Below are 14,014 nucleotides of genomic sequence, written 5' to 3'. Positions count from 1 at the left end.
CACTTTTTTACGTTAATTTGAAAATAGTATTTAACTCTTTAAAAAGAATTTAGAGAGAGATTTTCATGGAAGCAATTGTTTAAAAAAAATTCATTTTGCAAGATTTAACAATAAACCATAGTTTTTGGTTGTAATCGTAACTTCCTTTATAAAATGGGGACCCAGGTCTTACATGGGATAACCAAAACACCATTCTCAGATATGAACTTTTTTTGTACTTATTTACAATTTTTTCAGCAGATGATGGAGATAAAAAATGGATTCATGAAAATATAGAATGTACTGTGAGGGCAGAATTTGAGACATTATCATTGTTGAAGATGAAAATATTGTCAAGGAAACAGTTATTTGTCAATTTGATTACCTCTCTTAGCAGATGGTCTAACCACCTTAACCTTTTATTAAAGAACTTAACTTCTGATTTATTGACCCACAACATTCACTATGTCTTGGACTAAAACTTTGCCTGATTCCATAATTTATCCCTTTAGACTAGAATTGCCTTTTACATTAATTAACACCCCCCCCCCCCCACATTCTACTTACACTCTCCTCCTGGTACGAATTTAACACCTGTCCACCAGAGCAGAGGCATCGTAGAATGATGATATACATGGAGGAATGATATCTGATTGTTCTTCTTACGCAGAACAAAAAATACCTATAAATAAAGAGGGGTATTTAGGTATGGAGTATCTAACAATACATTTAACAGAATAGAAAGGTAATGAAGTCATATTTTAATAATGAAAATTCCTTTACCATTTACAGTGTCATATAATATTAATTCAATTTTTTTAATTTTGGTACAGAATGATAGAAATTGAATCAATAATTTGATCTGATAGGTTCCTCAAGAGTTTTCTCTTGATTATGATCAACTTGCATACTAGTATACTACATGTATTCAATTATTTAGATAATGCTGATGGAATTACTTTTATTGAGCTACATTTATAAATATTTAGATAAGTGGATTATGGTAATTAACATTGTGACAATTCTTCTGTAACTGCTGACCTACCTATTAATTTCTAATTATTTTTTTTAGTTTGCTAACTTGCATTATTCAAGGTTTAATATGTGTATAAACATATATATGTACTTACTGTGTCCATTAACTCAATTATCTTTGAAAAATAAAACCACCAAGACACCTTTGCTAGCTAGGAAAAAATGAAATATAAACATAAATTATTTAGTTGATATAATGAATCATATTTTAAGGACATACGCAACATACCTTACCTACTGATAATTTTTCAAGATGTTCTTAATTAAAGATTATAGTGCCATCAGATGTTCGTTGACAAAAAATCAGCATGTATTACCAGGGCTTTTAAAAAGATATCAGTTGATGAAAATTCTTGTATAATTTAAAGAAAAAAATACGAAAATTACTAAACCGATATTCTAGATGTTTTGTTTATCCAAACTTGTTTAAGAAGAAGTGTACAACAGAATATATAGATATTAAAATGTAGCACACAGTTCCTTTAAGTATTGGAACTCTTCAACTCCAGGGAAAAGACAATAAAGTTCAAACTACATTGCGTATGTCCTTAAGGTATTCAATGTATAACGAAGGGATTTTGAACATTTTTGAATCGTTTTAAACTAGTTAAAAATACATTGCTAGATAATGATGAGAGTGAAATAAACCAAACTCAAATGACTGATAACAAATAAGAAGCTGATCATTTTGCACCTGAAAGGTTTTTGAAGAGTTATCTGCCCTTGAAGAAAAGAAGAAAATTTTAATTTTGTCAAAATATCCATGGTAAATGATTCATTTTATTTCATATTTTATTAAAAAGAGAGTTTATGCATATTTTCACCAAGAGATTTGTATCAAATTCACGTTACTTTTTAGAATATTTTGATAAAATATCCATAGACGTCAATGTAAAATTTAAGGTGCAATAAATTGGACAATAATTAAAATTTTGTAAATTCCTGTGGTGGAGCATATGTATTTCATAACACCTTCAAAATGCTACCGTGATTAATCATTTCGGACCATTCATTTATTAGGTACAAAATATGGTCATTATACATTGAATACCTTAAATGCTGGAACACAAGTTATCTCCCTTTAAACACATTCTTACCCTGAGTGGAAGACCTTCAGTGGAGTAATCCATTACTTGGCAGGATTTAGAAAACTTCGGATTTAACCATGTAGACACAAGATACTGAAATTATCAAAATTAAGGTAAACAATAGTAAAGAATCATATATTTGAATTGCTTACAAATTATATTTCTTCAAACACTCATGATTATTTCTAAAATTGCTACAGAATTCATACAAGAGGTTTATACATCTAAACTGTTAAATCTATATAGCTGCCAAGTCTTCAATAATTATGGTTTCTCATATAATATAATATAATTATACATATTGTATATAGGCACCTCATAAAAGATGTAGGCATTCAAGAGAACCAGGCAAAAGTTGTAGCACAGCATAGCATCTTTCAAGGAGTATGCAGCACGATTCTTCATCCATTTTTGTCCTCCATAAACAAATATCAAATAAACTGCTACTATGGCAATGGTTGGCCATGGCGATGACATAAGAAACCAGTCTGTGGTACGAGGGTCTGGAAAAAAAATTGAATAGAGTAATTTTTATGTTTGTGAGATTATAGTACCATAATTTACTTACATGATGTACATGTACCTGAAAATGATCAGAATTTATCAAAAGGCCAGAACTTGAGACCTGCATGGCATTATACTAGGTTATTTAAAGGATCATATGGATATTATATTTTCCAGTAATTTCCTGTCACTGTTTTAAGAGAAAAAAATTATTTTAAAAAGAGCACAGTTTTTCCTATTTTATGACGTCAATCTTTTAAGCTATGTGATGGCAGTTGTGCCCATTGGAAACTGTCTTAGGTAAGCCATCATGTTTGTTTTGTAATTTGCATATTGCAATCATTTCAGGAAATTTTCATAGTGACTATATATACTGTCATAGAGGTGAATTCTTTGCATTTTATAGTATTATCCCCTCTAATGCCTTACAAAACAATAAATCTGACATAGGATTAGAAACATATATGTATCAACAATTACATCAATCAATGCAGTAAAACACATGCAGTTACAGTGAACATGCTTATAACAAATTCACCCTAGGCTAGCTTAAAGCAAAATGATTTTCATTCCCTGTAATTATAAACGTATTATCAATTAATCCAAAATAACATATTTCTTGTATAATGAATCAAAATTCTTCTTTCCTAGCTGGCACTTCATTACAAGCGTATTTTACTGTATTGGAATATAAATTAATACCATTGAGCTTAGTTGTTGCATACTCATAGTTGTGCACGAGGTTCTTTAAAAATGACATTTTTCTTAGTGTCCAGTTCTGAAAGAGATCAAAACTAAATTAGATAATGCCGTTTTAATGAACAATCTTATACAATATGCACTCAAGTGCAAATGATGTAGAACTTTTAAATTCAAAGCTCTAATGCTTCTGAAAATAAATAGATGTTTCAAATCATATAGGGACAAAATCAAGTGCTCAGATGTGTGAAATCTTAAAAAAACTATTAAATTCAAATAGTTAGGGTAAGTTGGTTAAGAGGTTCTTTAATCTCAACAACATTTAATTAGGAGATGACCATTTGATTCCGGGGAGGGGTGCAAATTTAGTATCACTAGTCAAGGACAGATTATTTATTTTCATGCCAGTGGAGGACAGATTATTTCTTTTCAACATTTTCGAGGACAGATTATTTATTCCCAATATCTGCCAGCCCCCCCCCCCCCCAGTCAAATGGCTGTCCCCTTATAATACATAAAAATTAAATATAATGGATTAATTTCTTGGACAGAGATACAGTGATTCACTAATTAAATAGTTAAATAAAGGTTTAAAACCCTAGATCTGTTATGTAATTAGAGAAATAAACTTTGTTAAAATGCATTGACAACTTTTCAGAATCAAATCAATGCATGAATAGTGGCACCATTTACAGAAACAGATACAGGTATCCATTAATTAATTGGTTTCTAATTGATTGGAACATAAAAATATATATAATTGCATGTGAAGCAATTTGATTAATTCATAGAATAAGTTGTTTTGAGAAAAACCACTCAAAAAAATCACAATTTGATACATACAATGTAGAATCGTAATTAATAAGTCTACTTTAGAATCTACACACGTAGTTATGTACTAACAACTTTCATTTAAATCAGTCGTATCAAAACTGTAATAAAATTAAATGACTACAAACAGACAGACAATGGACACTTCATCAATGAATAGTTCTTCTTGATTTTGATCAGTAAAGCTAAAAACGTCAAGTTTAGCCTGTTTCAGATATCAGAATTCAGAAGATCGAATAGCTATGGTCAGTAAGCAATTTTTTTATGTGGCAAATTTTAAACACATATGCAGAATAGAATTTGAAATGATTAAGTGCATGTGGAATACTCGAAGTAATATAATATTTTAGTTACTCTGCTTCGAATAAAATATGAGATTTAAAAATAGCATGCAGCTTAAAAGTTGGCAGCTAGGTTTTCATGCACAATGCATGCTCACAAAATGCTAAACGCGAAAACGTGCAGATCGAAAGCTTCCATACATTTTTATCAACTGACAGAGTAACAGAAAATATATTTATAATGAAATACACGAAAAGTAAGAAAAATATACATTTCTCTATCAATCAAACCCTCTTACCTTCTACAACATGTGTCTTTGTTTATACTTTACTGTGTATATCACCCCAGAAAAGTTCTTATCCAATCAAAATCAATGATATAAAAGATTTTGACCATGCAAAAGATAAAACGACTCAATCGATTGGTTAAAGTCTCCAGCACATTGTACTTCCGCCGGCAAATGTTTCAATGTTGTTGATAGCAACGAAATTACACTGAAATTAGGTTTATGCGTGTTTGCACATGGTTTAGCAGTTGGAATTTGGCTACAAATAAGGTAAGTATTATAAACTATCACTTAGATCTACCTTAGTGTATAAAAACGTGAGATTTCCTTTATCATTTTTGCATGATCTAGTTACACCCTTTTGGCCGACATTTCGGGAAATAAATAGCAGCGTCTCTGTACACTCGCGTATGGTATAGCATGAACAAAGCACGTGTACAAAGAATCATACAAATAAATAGTTTAAAATCTGTAATGAGCTGCAAATTTAGTTTTTATTGTAGAACCGCGAAGACTGCAAAATGTATTTTTGGGTACCTTTATTATTGAATGTGCTATTTTAAACTTATTGATTTATCTTGTGCAGGACGCCAAAAAAAAATCTTCACCAGAATTTTCTCTTACTTTCTGATTCAAAATGCAGTGCTCTGACTGTTCTCAATGAACATATAGGTCTACATCAAACAAATATTGAATATTTCTGCTGTTTGTACAATATCGATCACTATCGACTAAAAGGAATATACACATGTATTTAAAAGACATTTAAATCACCAGCTACCAAAGCTTTTATCTTCAGATCTGAAAGTTATATGAAACTGAATATGTTTAAAATAACCTAATCAGAATTTCAAATTTTGTTACTATGGTTATATGCCACTGATTAAGAATTGGTCTTGTTTAATAATTAAATAAGTCTTGCACTTACCCACCTTTCCTTATTAACCATTTGGTGAATTTATTATATTCCTGTTTACAATACATGAACTTACAATATGATTTATAAGGCTAGGGGAAAAAAAATGCTAAATAGAGTAAGGTTAAGCTAGGATGACATGGGTGAGGTCATGAAAAATAACTAGTTGAAGTTTTAAAAATATATAATTACTGGGTATACATATTTTTTTCTTTCTTGCAACCACATGAACTCACTGGAATATGTGCAGTTGACCACTGAAATTATCATAAAATGCTTTTTTTTCTGGGAACAGTATTTTGAGAAATATCATCCTTCGATCTTGTTCAAGTTCTCATGTCTGTCAGCTGGAGTATGAATTAAGAATAGAATCTTAATTACCAAATCAGGGCCCATATGGGCATAAACATACCAAATATGTAATACAGACAATACAGTGAAGAGTAATTCTTTGAGAACATAGGTGATATATTTCTAATTTACTTCAAATACTTGATATGTAGCGATGTGTATTACTTTTAATGCAATGTACATCTGAACACAGATACTTGATACATCAACGAGAGGTAGCATCACTTCCTGCCTTAAATGCATGTGCAGACCCTTAGACTGACATCATCATACACAATGATAAATAAATTTAGTAGCAATTTCAAATTAATATTTATGATAATGTTTTGAACATCAAGAGAATTCAACTTTCTCTAGTGGTTAAAAATTAAATAATTTTAAATAGTTACTTCTTTACCATATTCATTCATAAAGTTTTGATATAAACCTATAGGTACATGCATTTGTAACTATATATTCATAAAATAGCTTGTCTATCATATATCAATCTCTTTAAGTTAAAAAAGATTTGTTAGTATCATTTAATTCTTACATTTCTTTTTCAATGTGTCCCGGCTTGCAAACACAGACAAAAAAAGAAAGGGCAAAAGAATCAGATTAAATTTACAGTAAGTTCCTGTGCTCTTCCTGCCCTTGTCAGTCCAGCTTGACTTTTTATGCATATGATGATAATGTGTCAAAGATTATTGTTTCAATAAATGAAAAATAACTGTTTCATTGTAAACAGTACAACTTAATTAATACTGTAACCACTGGGCATTACAATTAGCACAAAAACAATGCCTCAGATATCACGGATTAATTAATATAAATATAAACTTCTGCATAGGTTGCCAAAATTAGCAAAAAATATCAAACATTTTTCTTTGTTTTGATCTTCCCTGTAAAAAATATTCAGAATAAATAAATTATTTTTTTATCATTATTAATTTTACAGTTAATTAATCATATCCATCATCACGCTTTTACTTTTACATGTTTGTCAAGGAATATAGTAACTTTACCAAAAAGTGTTGATTTAGCAGTAATTTTGAAACAGTCCATTTGGCTTAAAGGAAACAGATCGGGGATCAGGGAAGTTATGTTTATCAGGCTTCTTTCCCACAAAATGTTCTTCCTGAATATTACTTGAAGCATTTACACTTGTCATCCTATTTCGGGTTTACATCTAGACTGACGGAAGCATAGGTGTCATTAAACAAGAGTCAAAGAGATTGTGCCAGGTTTATTTTTGTTGGGGATTGCTCAATCCAGGCTAGTAAAAACAAGTCCATGCCATGACTTTTAATGTATGTGATAGTACATAGCAACAGTCTAGGATTTAAATGATCACCGCCAGTATAGACATGTACTAAAGAGTTGTTCTGCTCTGATGAATCAATGTAATTAACTTTTTTATGAAAAGCAGGATTACCCAAGATTATTTGCACAGTAGGATATTTTGAGAGTTGTATACTAAAACCAATTGATGATTGAGATTTTGATCATAATGATCTTTAATATAGGAGGTTATAAGGTAGGAACCTGGAACTTTTTAGAAATAATTCTTGAAATTCAATTTGAAAATTATTTTATTGAATTGTCCATGTATTGGTACATTTGTACATGTATGTTTATATGGACAATGAATCTTTGTAAATTTGTATAGTGACTGATTTTAACCTGCATTTACGGTTTTTCAAGACATTCCACAAATTATACATAATTATATTGAATAATTCATTTTTATATTGTAATAAATTTTTATAAAAGTAAATTTTTAGCCCATAGTTTTAATACTTAAACACAGTTATCTTATTAATAGCTAAGTAATTCATTTTATTGTAAGGTGAAGTCAGGGTTGTCCCTAAGAATTAAAATAGTAGGGGACATTTAAAAAGTAGAAGGGGATCTGGGGTTCCTCCATTAACAGGGTGATGAGGGAGAAAACTGGAGTAACAAGGGAATTACCTCATTATAGGCGGGGAAATTCCCCGGGTCTTAGGGACGACCATGTAAAGTAAATTGATCGATGTACAGTGTATAAATATGACTCGATCTTGACCTTTGGATTTTATTGAGATATAACACAAACACAGGTCATTCGGCATTAGCAAGGAGGCAGGGCAGGTAGTGCACATTCCTCCTTAGTTTACACAGACTTTGAAAACTTTGTTGTTGTGACCATAATTCTGAACTAAGTGCCAAAATTGTAACCCCCCCCCCCCATGTCTTAAAAGTTAATACATTCAGTTTTCAGAAAAAAGTGCATCAAATACACATTATAAAATAGATATATCTTCAATTTAAATGTTTTGGATTTGATGCTTCATTAGCAGCAATCAAATCTTGATGCATTTTCAATTTTTGCAAATCTGTTTGATCTGCAAGTCTGAGATGATTTTAAGAGGGCTGGGGGGTTGTGGCCATTTTCAGACTATATTGATCTCCTTTAGAAGAAGAGTTCCATATAAAGATATACAAAAATGATCAAATTTTAAAACTAAAATGTATGAAATTTTCCTTTGCCGAATGATAGTTGACAGCTTAAGATATCATATCTAAAAAATTAAGTTACATCTGATGGTTAATTTGTTGACCCCCCAGCCTCCTTAAAAGGGGGAGGGTGACTGCATGAACAACAGATATAAGCAAATTATTCATGTGCAGTATTATGTACAACTACATGCAATTGCACTTGCAAAATTCCCTCTTAGTAGTTACATGAATTGCACAAGATGTCTCAGTTTGAAATAACATTGACAAGGAATTTAAACTACCTAAAGAAAAAAAATAAGTGTTTGATTTGGCCCAAAAAGGAAGAAGTGTATCCCAAGAACCACAACTCCTGTTTATCTCAAATATATTAGAACTTAAAAAAATCCATTCAGTTAAAGTTAATTTAAAAACAGTTTACTTTCATAACTAAGCAGTTATTCATAATGCATTTGAGTTAGATTCAAATATACAGCAGTATGAAGTTACATGTTCCAGTCAAGCAGATTAATTGCATGATCGAGTTTCAAAACATTATTAATTTTTTTCTGTTGCATGTCAAATTAATCAATTATGTAAATAAACCCTTTTGCAATGGATTTCAATTACTGGTAATTGTGTTTTGTTGTAAAGCATTTATATGTGTATAATGCATCTAATATTTTCTTACTTGTAAAATTATATCGTTATAGTTTCTGTATTTCAGTTTGTGAATAGGACATAGAAGAAAACAAACATGGAGGTTATAAAAGACAAATATTATGAATGGAACAAATTTTATGAATGGGCATTAGAAAACTCAGGTAATATGATTCTCTCTCACACACACACACACAATTTATGACAATGATTTGTTATGAAGCTTTTGTTTTGTACCATGGTACAATGTACAATGTATTATATTATAATATTAGAACTGAATTTAAAGTGTCTTATATGTGCTTTTTGAATTTCATGACTTCGTCAGTTCTTAATATTTTTTCAAGTGATTTATACAACTAATAATAATATCTAGAGAATCTGAAATGAATGACTGGTTTAATGCATTGAATTAAAGATGGAGTTAGGGTCACAAGCAGACAAATTTGAATCTTATTCTTTACCAATGTCATTATAAGTATTCCATTATTTTATAATGTAGACCCGCGAGTGAAGGACTGGTTTTTAATGCAGAGCTACACACCTACACTGGTTATTACCGTTCTATATGTGATGCTTGTTTATGGTGGGAAGTGGTGGATGACAAACAGAGAACCATACAAACTTAAATGGGCTGTGTTCTTCTACAATGTAGGATTAGTCATACTCAACTTTTATATATTTTCTCAGGTAAGCTTAAAACTTTAATTTTAATTGAATTTGCTGATATCTCACAAATTTATGCATAAAATCTTCATTCCTTATTCATAATTTAGTTATTTTATATCATGAGAAAATTTTCCAAATATATTTCAAAAAGTAGACGTTAATGATAATTGATTGAATTATTAATTTTTTTAAGCATCATTCATTTGAAATCTCTTCTGTTTTTTCCAGGTTGTTATACACACGTACAGGGCAGGCTACAGTTATATATGTCAACCTGTGAATTACACTAATGATGAAAATGAAGTCAATGTAAGTTTCATTTACCATTAGCTGAAGATGCTGTAAATATTGATTTTATATGAAGTACTCTGGAATCATCATTGTTTGTGGGGGAGCAGTGTTGGTGGATTTCATGGGTCACCCTTACCCACAAATTTACATCGATCCCCACAATGTTTATTTTTGTAAACATATTGGTTCATTGAATCTACCATATAAACAAGTAACCCACAAAATTATGTCCCCATGAACAAGTCAAATTGTGCCTGCCCATGAAAATTGACCCCCATGAATTTAAAATGATTCCACAGTAATCAGTTTTGAAAAAAAAATCGTAATGTCTAACTGACATCACCCTTTTGAAATTTTCCTATGAAAGTAAGCATTGATGCATTGTTTGTTCTGTTATTTAGCCATCATGGCAAGCAGATCTATGATACTGCATGATCAACATAACAGTTATTGATTGTTGATGTGGTAATTAAGAAGTGGATTTTTTAAATTGGTTTTTAGGAAGCCAATAATATTGTGAATAATCTAATTGTTAATGAAGCTGCTAACAATTTCTCTTTATTTCATTCCAGATAGCAAAGGCATTATGGTGGTTTTATTTTTCCAAGTGCATAGAAATGATGGACACATTTTTCTTTGTATTAAAAAAGAAGAACAACCAAATAAGCTTTTTACACGTGTATCACCATGCCACAATGTTCCCTCTCTGGTGGATAGGCATTAAATGGGTGGCAGGGGGGCAATGTAAGTACTTACTCTGGTGTATGAAATTTTTTTTTTAGATTATTCATATTGACAGTTAAGGTGAAAACAACATTTAGCTAATATGTTGGCAATGTTGAGATATATTACATGTTTGCACCATACTTCAGAAAGATTCTTTCATTTTCCAAATCAAGAGTAACATAAAAGTACCGGTAGCTTTTTTAACATAACAAGCTATGTTTGATATTTTATTAAACCATCCTTCTTCTGTACATATATGCATCACATCACTAATACATTAACCAAAAATATGACACTGGGTCATCTCTGTTTTTATCATTTCAGCTTTCTTTGGTGCCATGGTGAATTCTCTCATTCACGTCATTATGTATACATATTACGGAATCTCAGCACTGGGACCTCAGTATCAGAAATACCTCTGGTGGAAGCGATACCTAACCATGCTACAACTGGTACATTTCTCTTCTCTGTTGCGCTAGCTGATGTTTAAGCTTTATGTTGGTTTCAATCAGATGGATTACAAGAGTTATCATTCTTTATTGCAATTTTTCCTTTCTTTGCTGTTTTCCAGAGTTCAGTATTTTTTGATAGAGTTTATTACTATTTATGTCCTGGTAATAATCAAAATTCATTTAAATCAGCTGTAATTTTATTAAAATTTTATATTCATGTTCAAATTTCAATGTTATTACCACTCATCCATATATGTGTACATCTAATCAACTTCAGAAAAAAAGAAAGAAAAAAAGAAAAACCTAAATAAATAAATAACCTGCATTAATTTTGCTGTTTGAAGTAGCAGAAAAATCATTAAAATGTCAATACAGTGTCTTAGAGTATAATCTTTAATTCATTGATTATTATTTAATAGTGTTATAATATTTTAGCCATCTGCAGCATTCATTTTATTGTGGATGTTTTAACAGTATTTGCATGACTTGGTTTTTAAACAACAGCATCATTTACTGCATCCATTTTGGTTTTTTATGTTTAAAAGGTACCAACATTGAGTTGTGGAGTGCCATTAAATTTTGCTGAAATGATTTTTTTTTCTCAATGCAAGGTGGAAAGGATAAGCCTGAAATGTTTAAATGTCATTCATTATTTCCTGCATTCAGTTAAAAACTCATATTTTTATCTTTCACTTCAAATTTCTTTTTGCTCACTTAGGTCTCTATTCTTGTAATGGTGCTAGAGATTTTGACATTACTGTATTTCATTGGCATAATCCAATATATGCAAGCTTTAATTGAAAGAAAAATTAAATTTAAAAAAAAGAATGAATCAAAAGAATTAATCTCAAGATTAAAATAGTTTTATTACATGTACATTCTTTCCTTTTGTAGGTAGTAAGCATATCTTTGCTTTAAAATAAAATTCCATCATTGATAAATCAAACTCATTCACTCAGATGCTTCTGTTTGCCTTTTGTTTTAATTGTCTCTTAAATTTTTATATTGTTCATTTTTCGCTTTAAAGCTTTACCGAAGAACCATATAACCTGTAGTATATACACATGCATGTTGAAAGTTTCTTTTTATTTATGCTGCCTGACAGTGCTACAGTGATAATCTCAAAAAATATCAAGTAAAAATTCATGCTTTTGAAAAAAAAAAAATGGCCTGAATGCTTAAATTTTTTTCTCTTTTTTGCTAGACTCAGTTTTATATTGGGATGGTGTATGCATTTTCTAGCCTGTATCTTGATTGTGATTTTCCAAAATGGATGCAGTATTTCGGCCTCTTCTATGGAGGAACCATTATCACACTTTTCCTGAACTTCTATATACAAGAGTATATCAAGAAGCATAATGAAAAGTATAAAAAGGTTTGTATTAATCGTTATCTGCTTTTTGTTTTTTTTCTCTTAGATTCAGTTCGTGACTGGAATTATTCATGCAGCTCAAAGCCTTTATTTCAAGTGTGATTTCCCTGAATGGATGCACTGGGCTCTGGTTTTCTATGCATTCACTATTTTACTTCTGTTTTTGAATTTCTACTTCCATGCCTATGTGAAATCCATGAAGCAAAAGGTATACATATATACCTCTTTAAATTTAGGCTGTAGAGTGCATGCATGCTTACAGAATTTTTTATATTTCATGGAATAAAGGGAGTATTTTGATCAACAGTTCAGAGAATGTTTTTAATTTTGTTTAAACATTTTAGCAGAATAATGTGTAATTGTTTTTTTTTTCTTCAGAAAACTGATGCAGCAGTTGCAAATGGAGCAGCAAATCAAAATGGAAAACATGCTAATGGGCATGTAGAATCTAAGAAAACAAAGTAGATAACATCACTCAGTATTCAGCAGGATTGCCACCATGGCCACTATACCTCTGGGTCATTTTGTTCAAATATCTCAACATATTTAGATTTATTGAAAAATACTTTATTAATGATATACATGTTTTCTCATTTGGAAAGTAAATGACATGTTTTGTTTCATGGTGTGCGTACTACAAATGAAAGGGTATTGATATTCTAAAAATAATGTTAAAATTGTTTCTGTAACAAAGTTGAACAGTATATTGACTCATTTCATCATTGGATATTATTCTGTTTACGGAGACATTTACATGTCAAAGTACTGAACAAAAATATCATACTTCACATTGTTATAACTTTACAGATGATAGACACTGCTATTATTTACACTTTTTATAGCAATATTTTTAAGTGTATTTGATAGCTCTATGATGAAATTATTTGAATAATGAATTTATTCGTTGTTTTCAAAAAAAAAAATTGTGTTCATGATTTGACATAGTTTATCAAATTTTGAGAAGCCTCTCTGCAAAGGGAGATAATTAAGAGATATAGAGAGAATATATTAAAAAAATTATATAAAGTATACTTTGTAGATAAAGGCACATAAAGTATTAGTAATTAATCAATATTGTTTTTTTACTATTTGTTTTATTACTAATACTTTCTTGTATACATTGATACATGTATGAATGTTAACAAGTGCAATACATAAAGAAATCCAAAGGTCATCTTATTGAGGGTATACATATAAACAAATATATGAGATGAAAATGGTAGGAAAAAATTCAAATAGTGTGGAAAGCAATCACATATTGTACATCAATCTCTTTGCAGTGGAAATTATATTGAGTAGTGATATTTTCTTGTTGAGTAATATTAACCTATTGAGCAATAATGGCATAATTTATGACAATTTTAGAATAGTACATGTATTTTGCAGAAAACAGCTGACATGTTAAAGACATTTTTTTCA

The 14,014-nt window shown here is 30.2% G+C and overlaps 2 protein-coding genes across 4 annotated transcripts in view; one reads left to right on the top strand and one right to left on the bottom strand.

The window, feature by feature from the left end:
- The window catches only part of LOC133188866 (elongation of very long chain fatty acids protein 4-like), a 64,337-nt gene that overhangs the window by 932 nt on the left and 49,391 nt on the right, over window positions 1–14,014 (bottom strand). Inside the window, exons 1-6 of one of the 2 annotated variants that reach the window (XM_061324348.1) lie at window positions 4,717–4,774; window positions 3,309–3,384; window positions 2,418–2,605; window positions 2,112–2,195; window positions 1,110–1,166; window positions 547–661 (exon numbers count right to left, since the gene is read on the bottom strand). In XM_061324348.1, the coding sequence (XP_061180332.1) occupies window positions 547–661; window positions 1,110–1,166; window positions 2,112–2,195; window positions 2,418–2,605; window positions 3,309–3,366 (502 nt within the window). In that variant the 5' untranslated portion in view covers window positions 3,367–3,384; window positions 4,717–4,774. Of the gene's footprint in view, window positions 1–546; window positions 662–1,109; window positions 1,167–2,111; window positions 2,196–2,417; window positions 2,606–3,308; window positions 3,385–4,716; window positions 4,775–14,014 lie in introns of those variants that run through there. The other variant, XM_061324358.1, reaches the window with a different exon arrangement.
- LOC133188847 (elongation of very long chain fatty acids protein 4-like) lies at window positions 4,853–13,434 on the top strand. Of its 2 annotated transcripts, none has more exons than XM_061324333.1 (8): window positions 4,853–4,974; window positions 9,153–9,249; window positions 9,588–9,775; window positions 9,983–10,063; window positions 10,618–10,789; window positions 11,096–11,223; window positions 12,428–12,598; window positions 12,974–13,434. In XM_061324333.1, exons 2-8 carry the CDS (start codon window positions 9,183–9,185, stop codon window positions 13,058–13,060), a joined length of 894 nt encoding a protein of 297 aa, XP_061180317.1. In that variant the 5' UTR covers window positions 4,853–4,974; window positions 9,153–9,182; the 3' UTR covers window positions 13,061–13,434. The 2 variants fall into 2 exon arrangements, with proteins under 2 accessions (XP_061180317.1, XP_061180324.1); XM_061324340.1 differs by lacking the exon at window positions 12,428–12,598 and adding an exon at window positions 12,642–12,803 and having other exon boundaries at window positions 4,854–4,974.

Source organism: Saccostrea echinata, unplaced genomic scaffold (assembly GCF_033153115.1).
Source record: "Saccostrea echinata isolate AGI-Se365-2 ecotype Australia unplaced genomic scaffold, CSIRO_AGI_Sech_v1 ptg000001l, whole genome shotgun sequence".
Classification (NCBI taxonomy): domain Eukaryota; kingdom Metazoa; phylum Mollusca; class Bivalvia; order Ostreida; family Ostreidae; genus Saccostrea; species Saccostrea echinata.
Note: the sequence above shows the minus strand (reverse complement) of the source record. Positions and strands in the feature narration are given on the sequence as shown.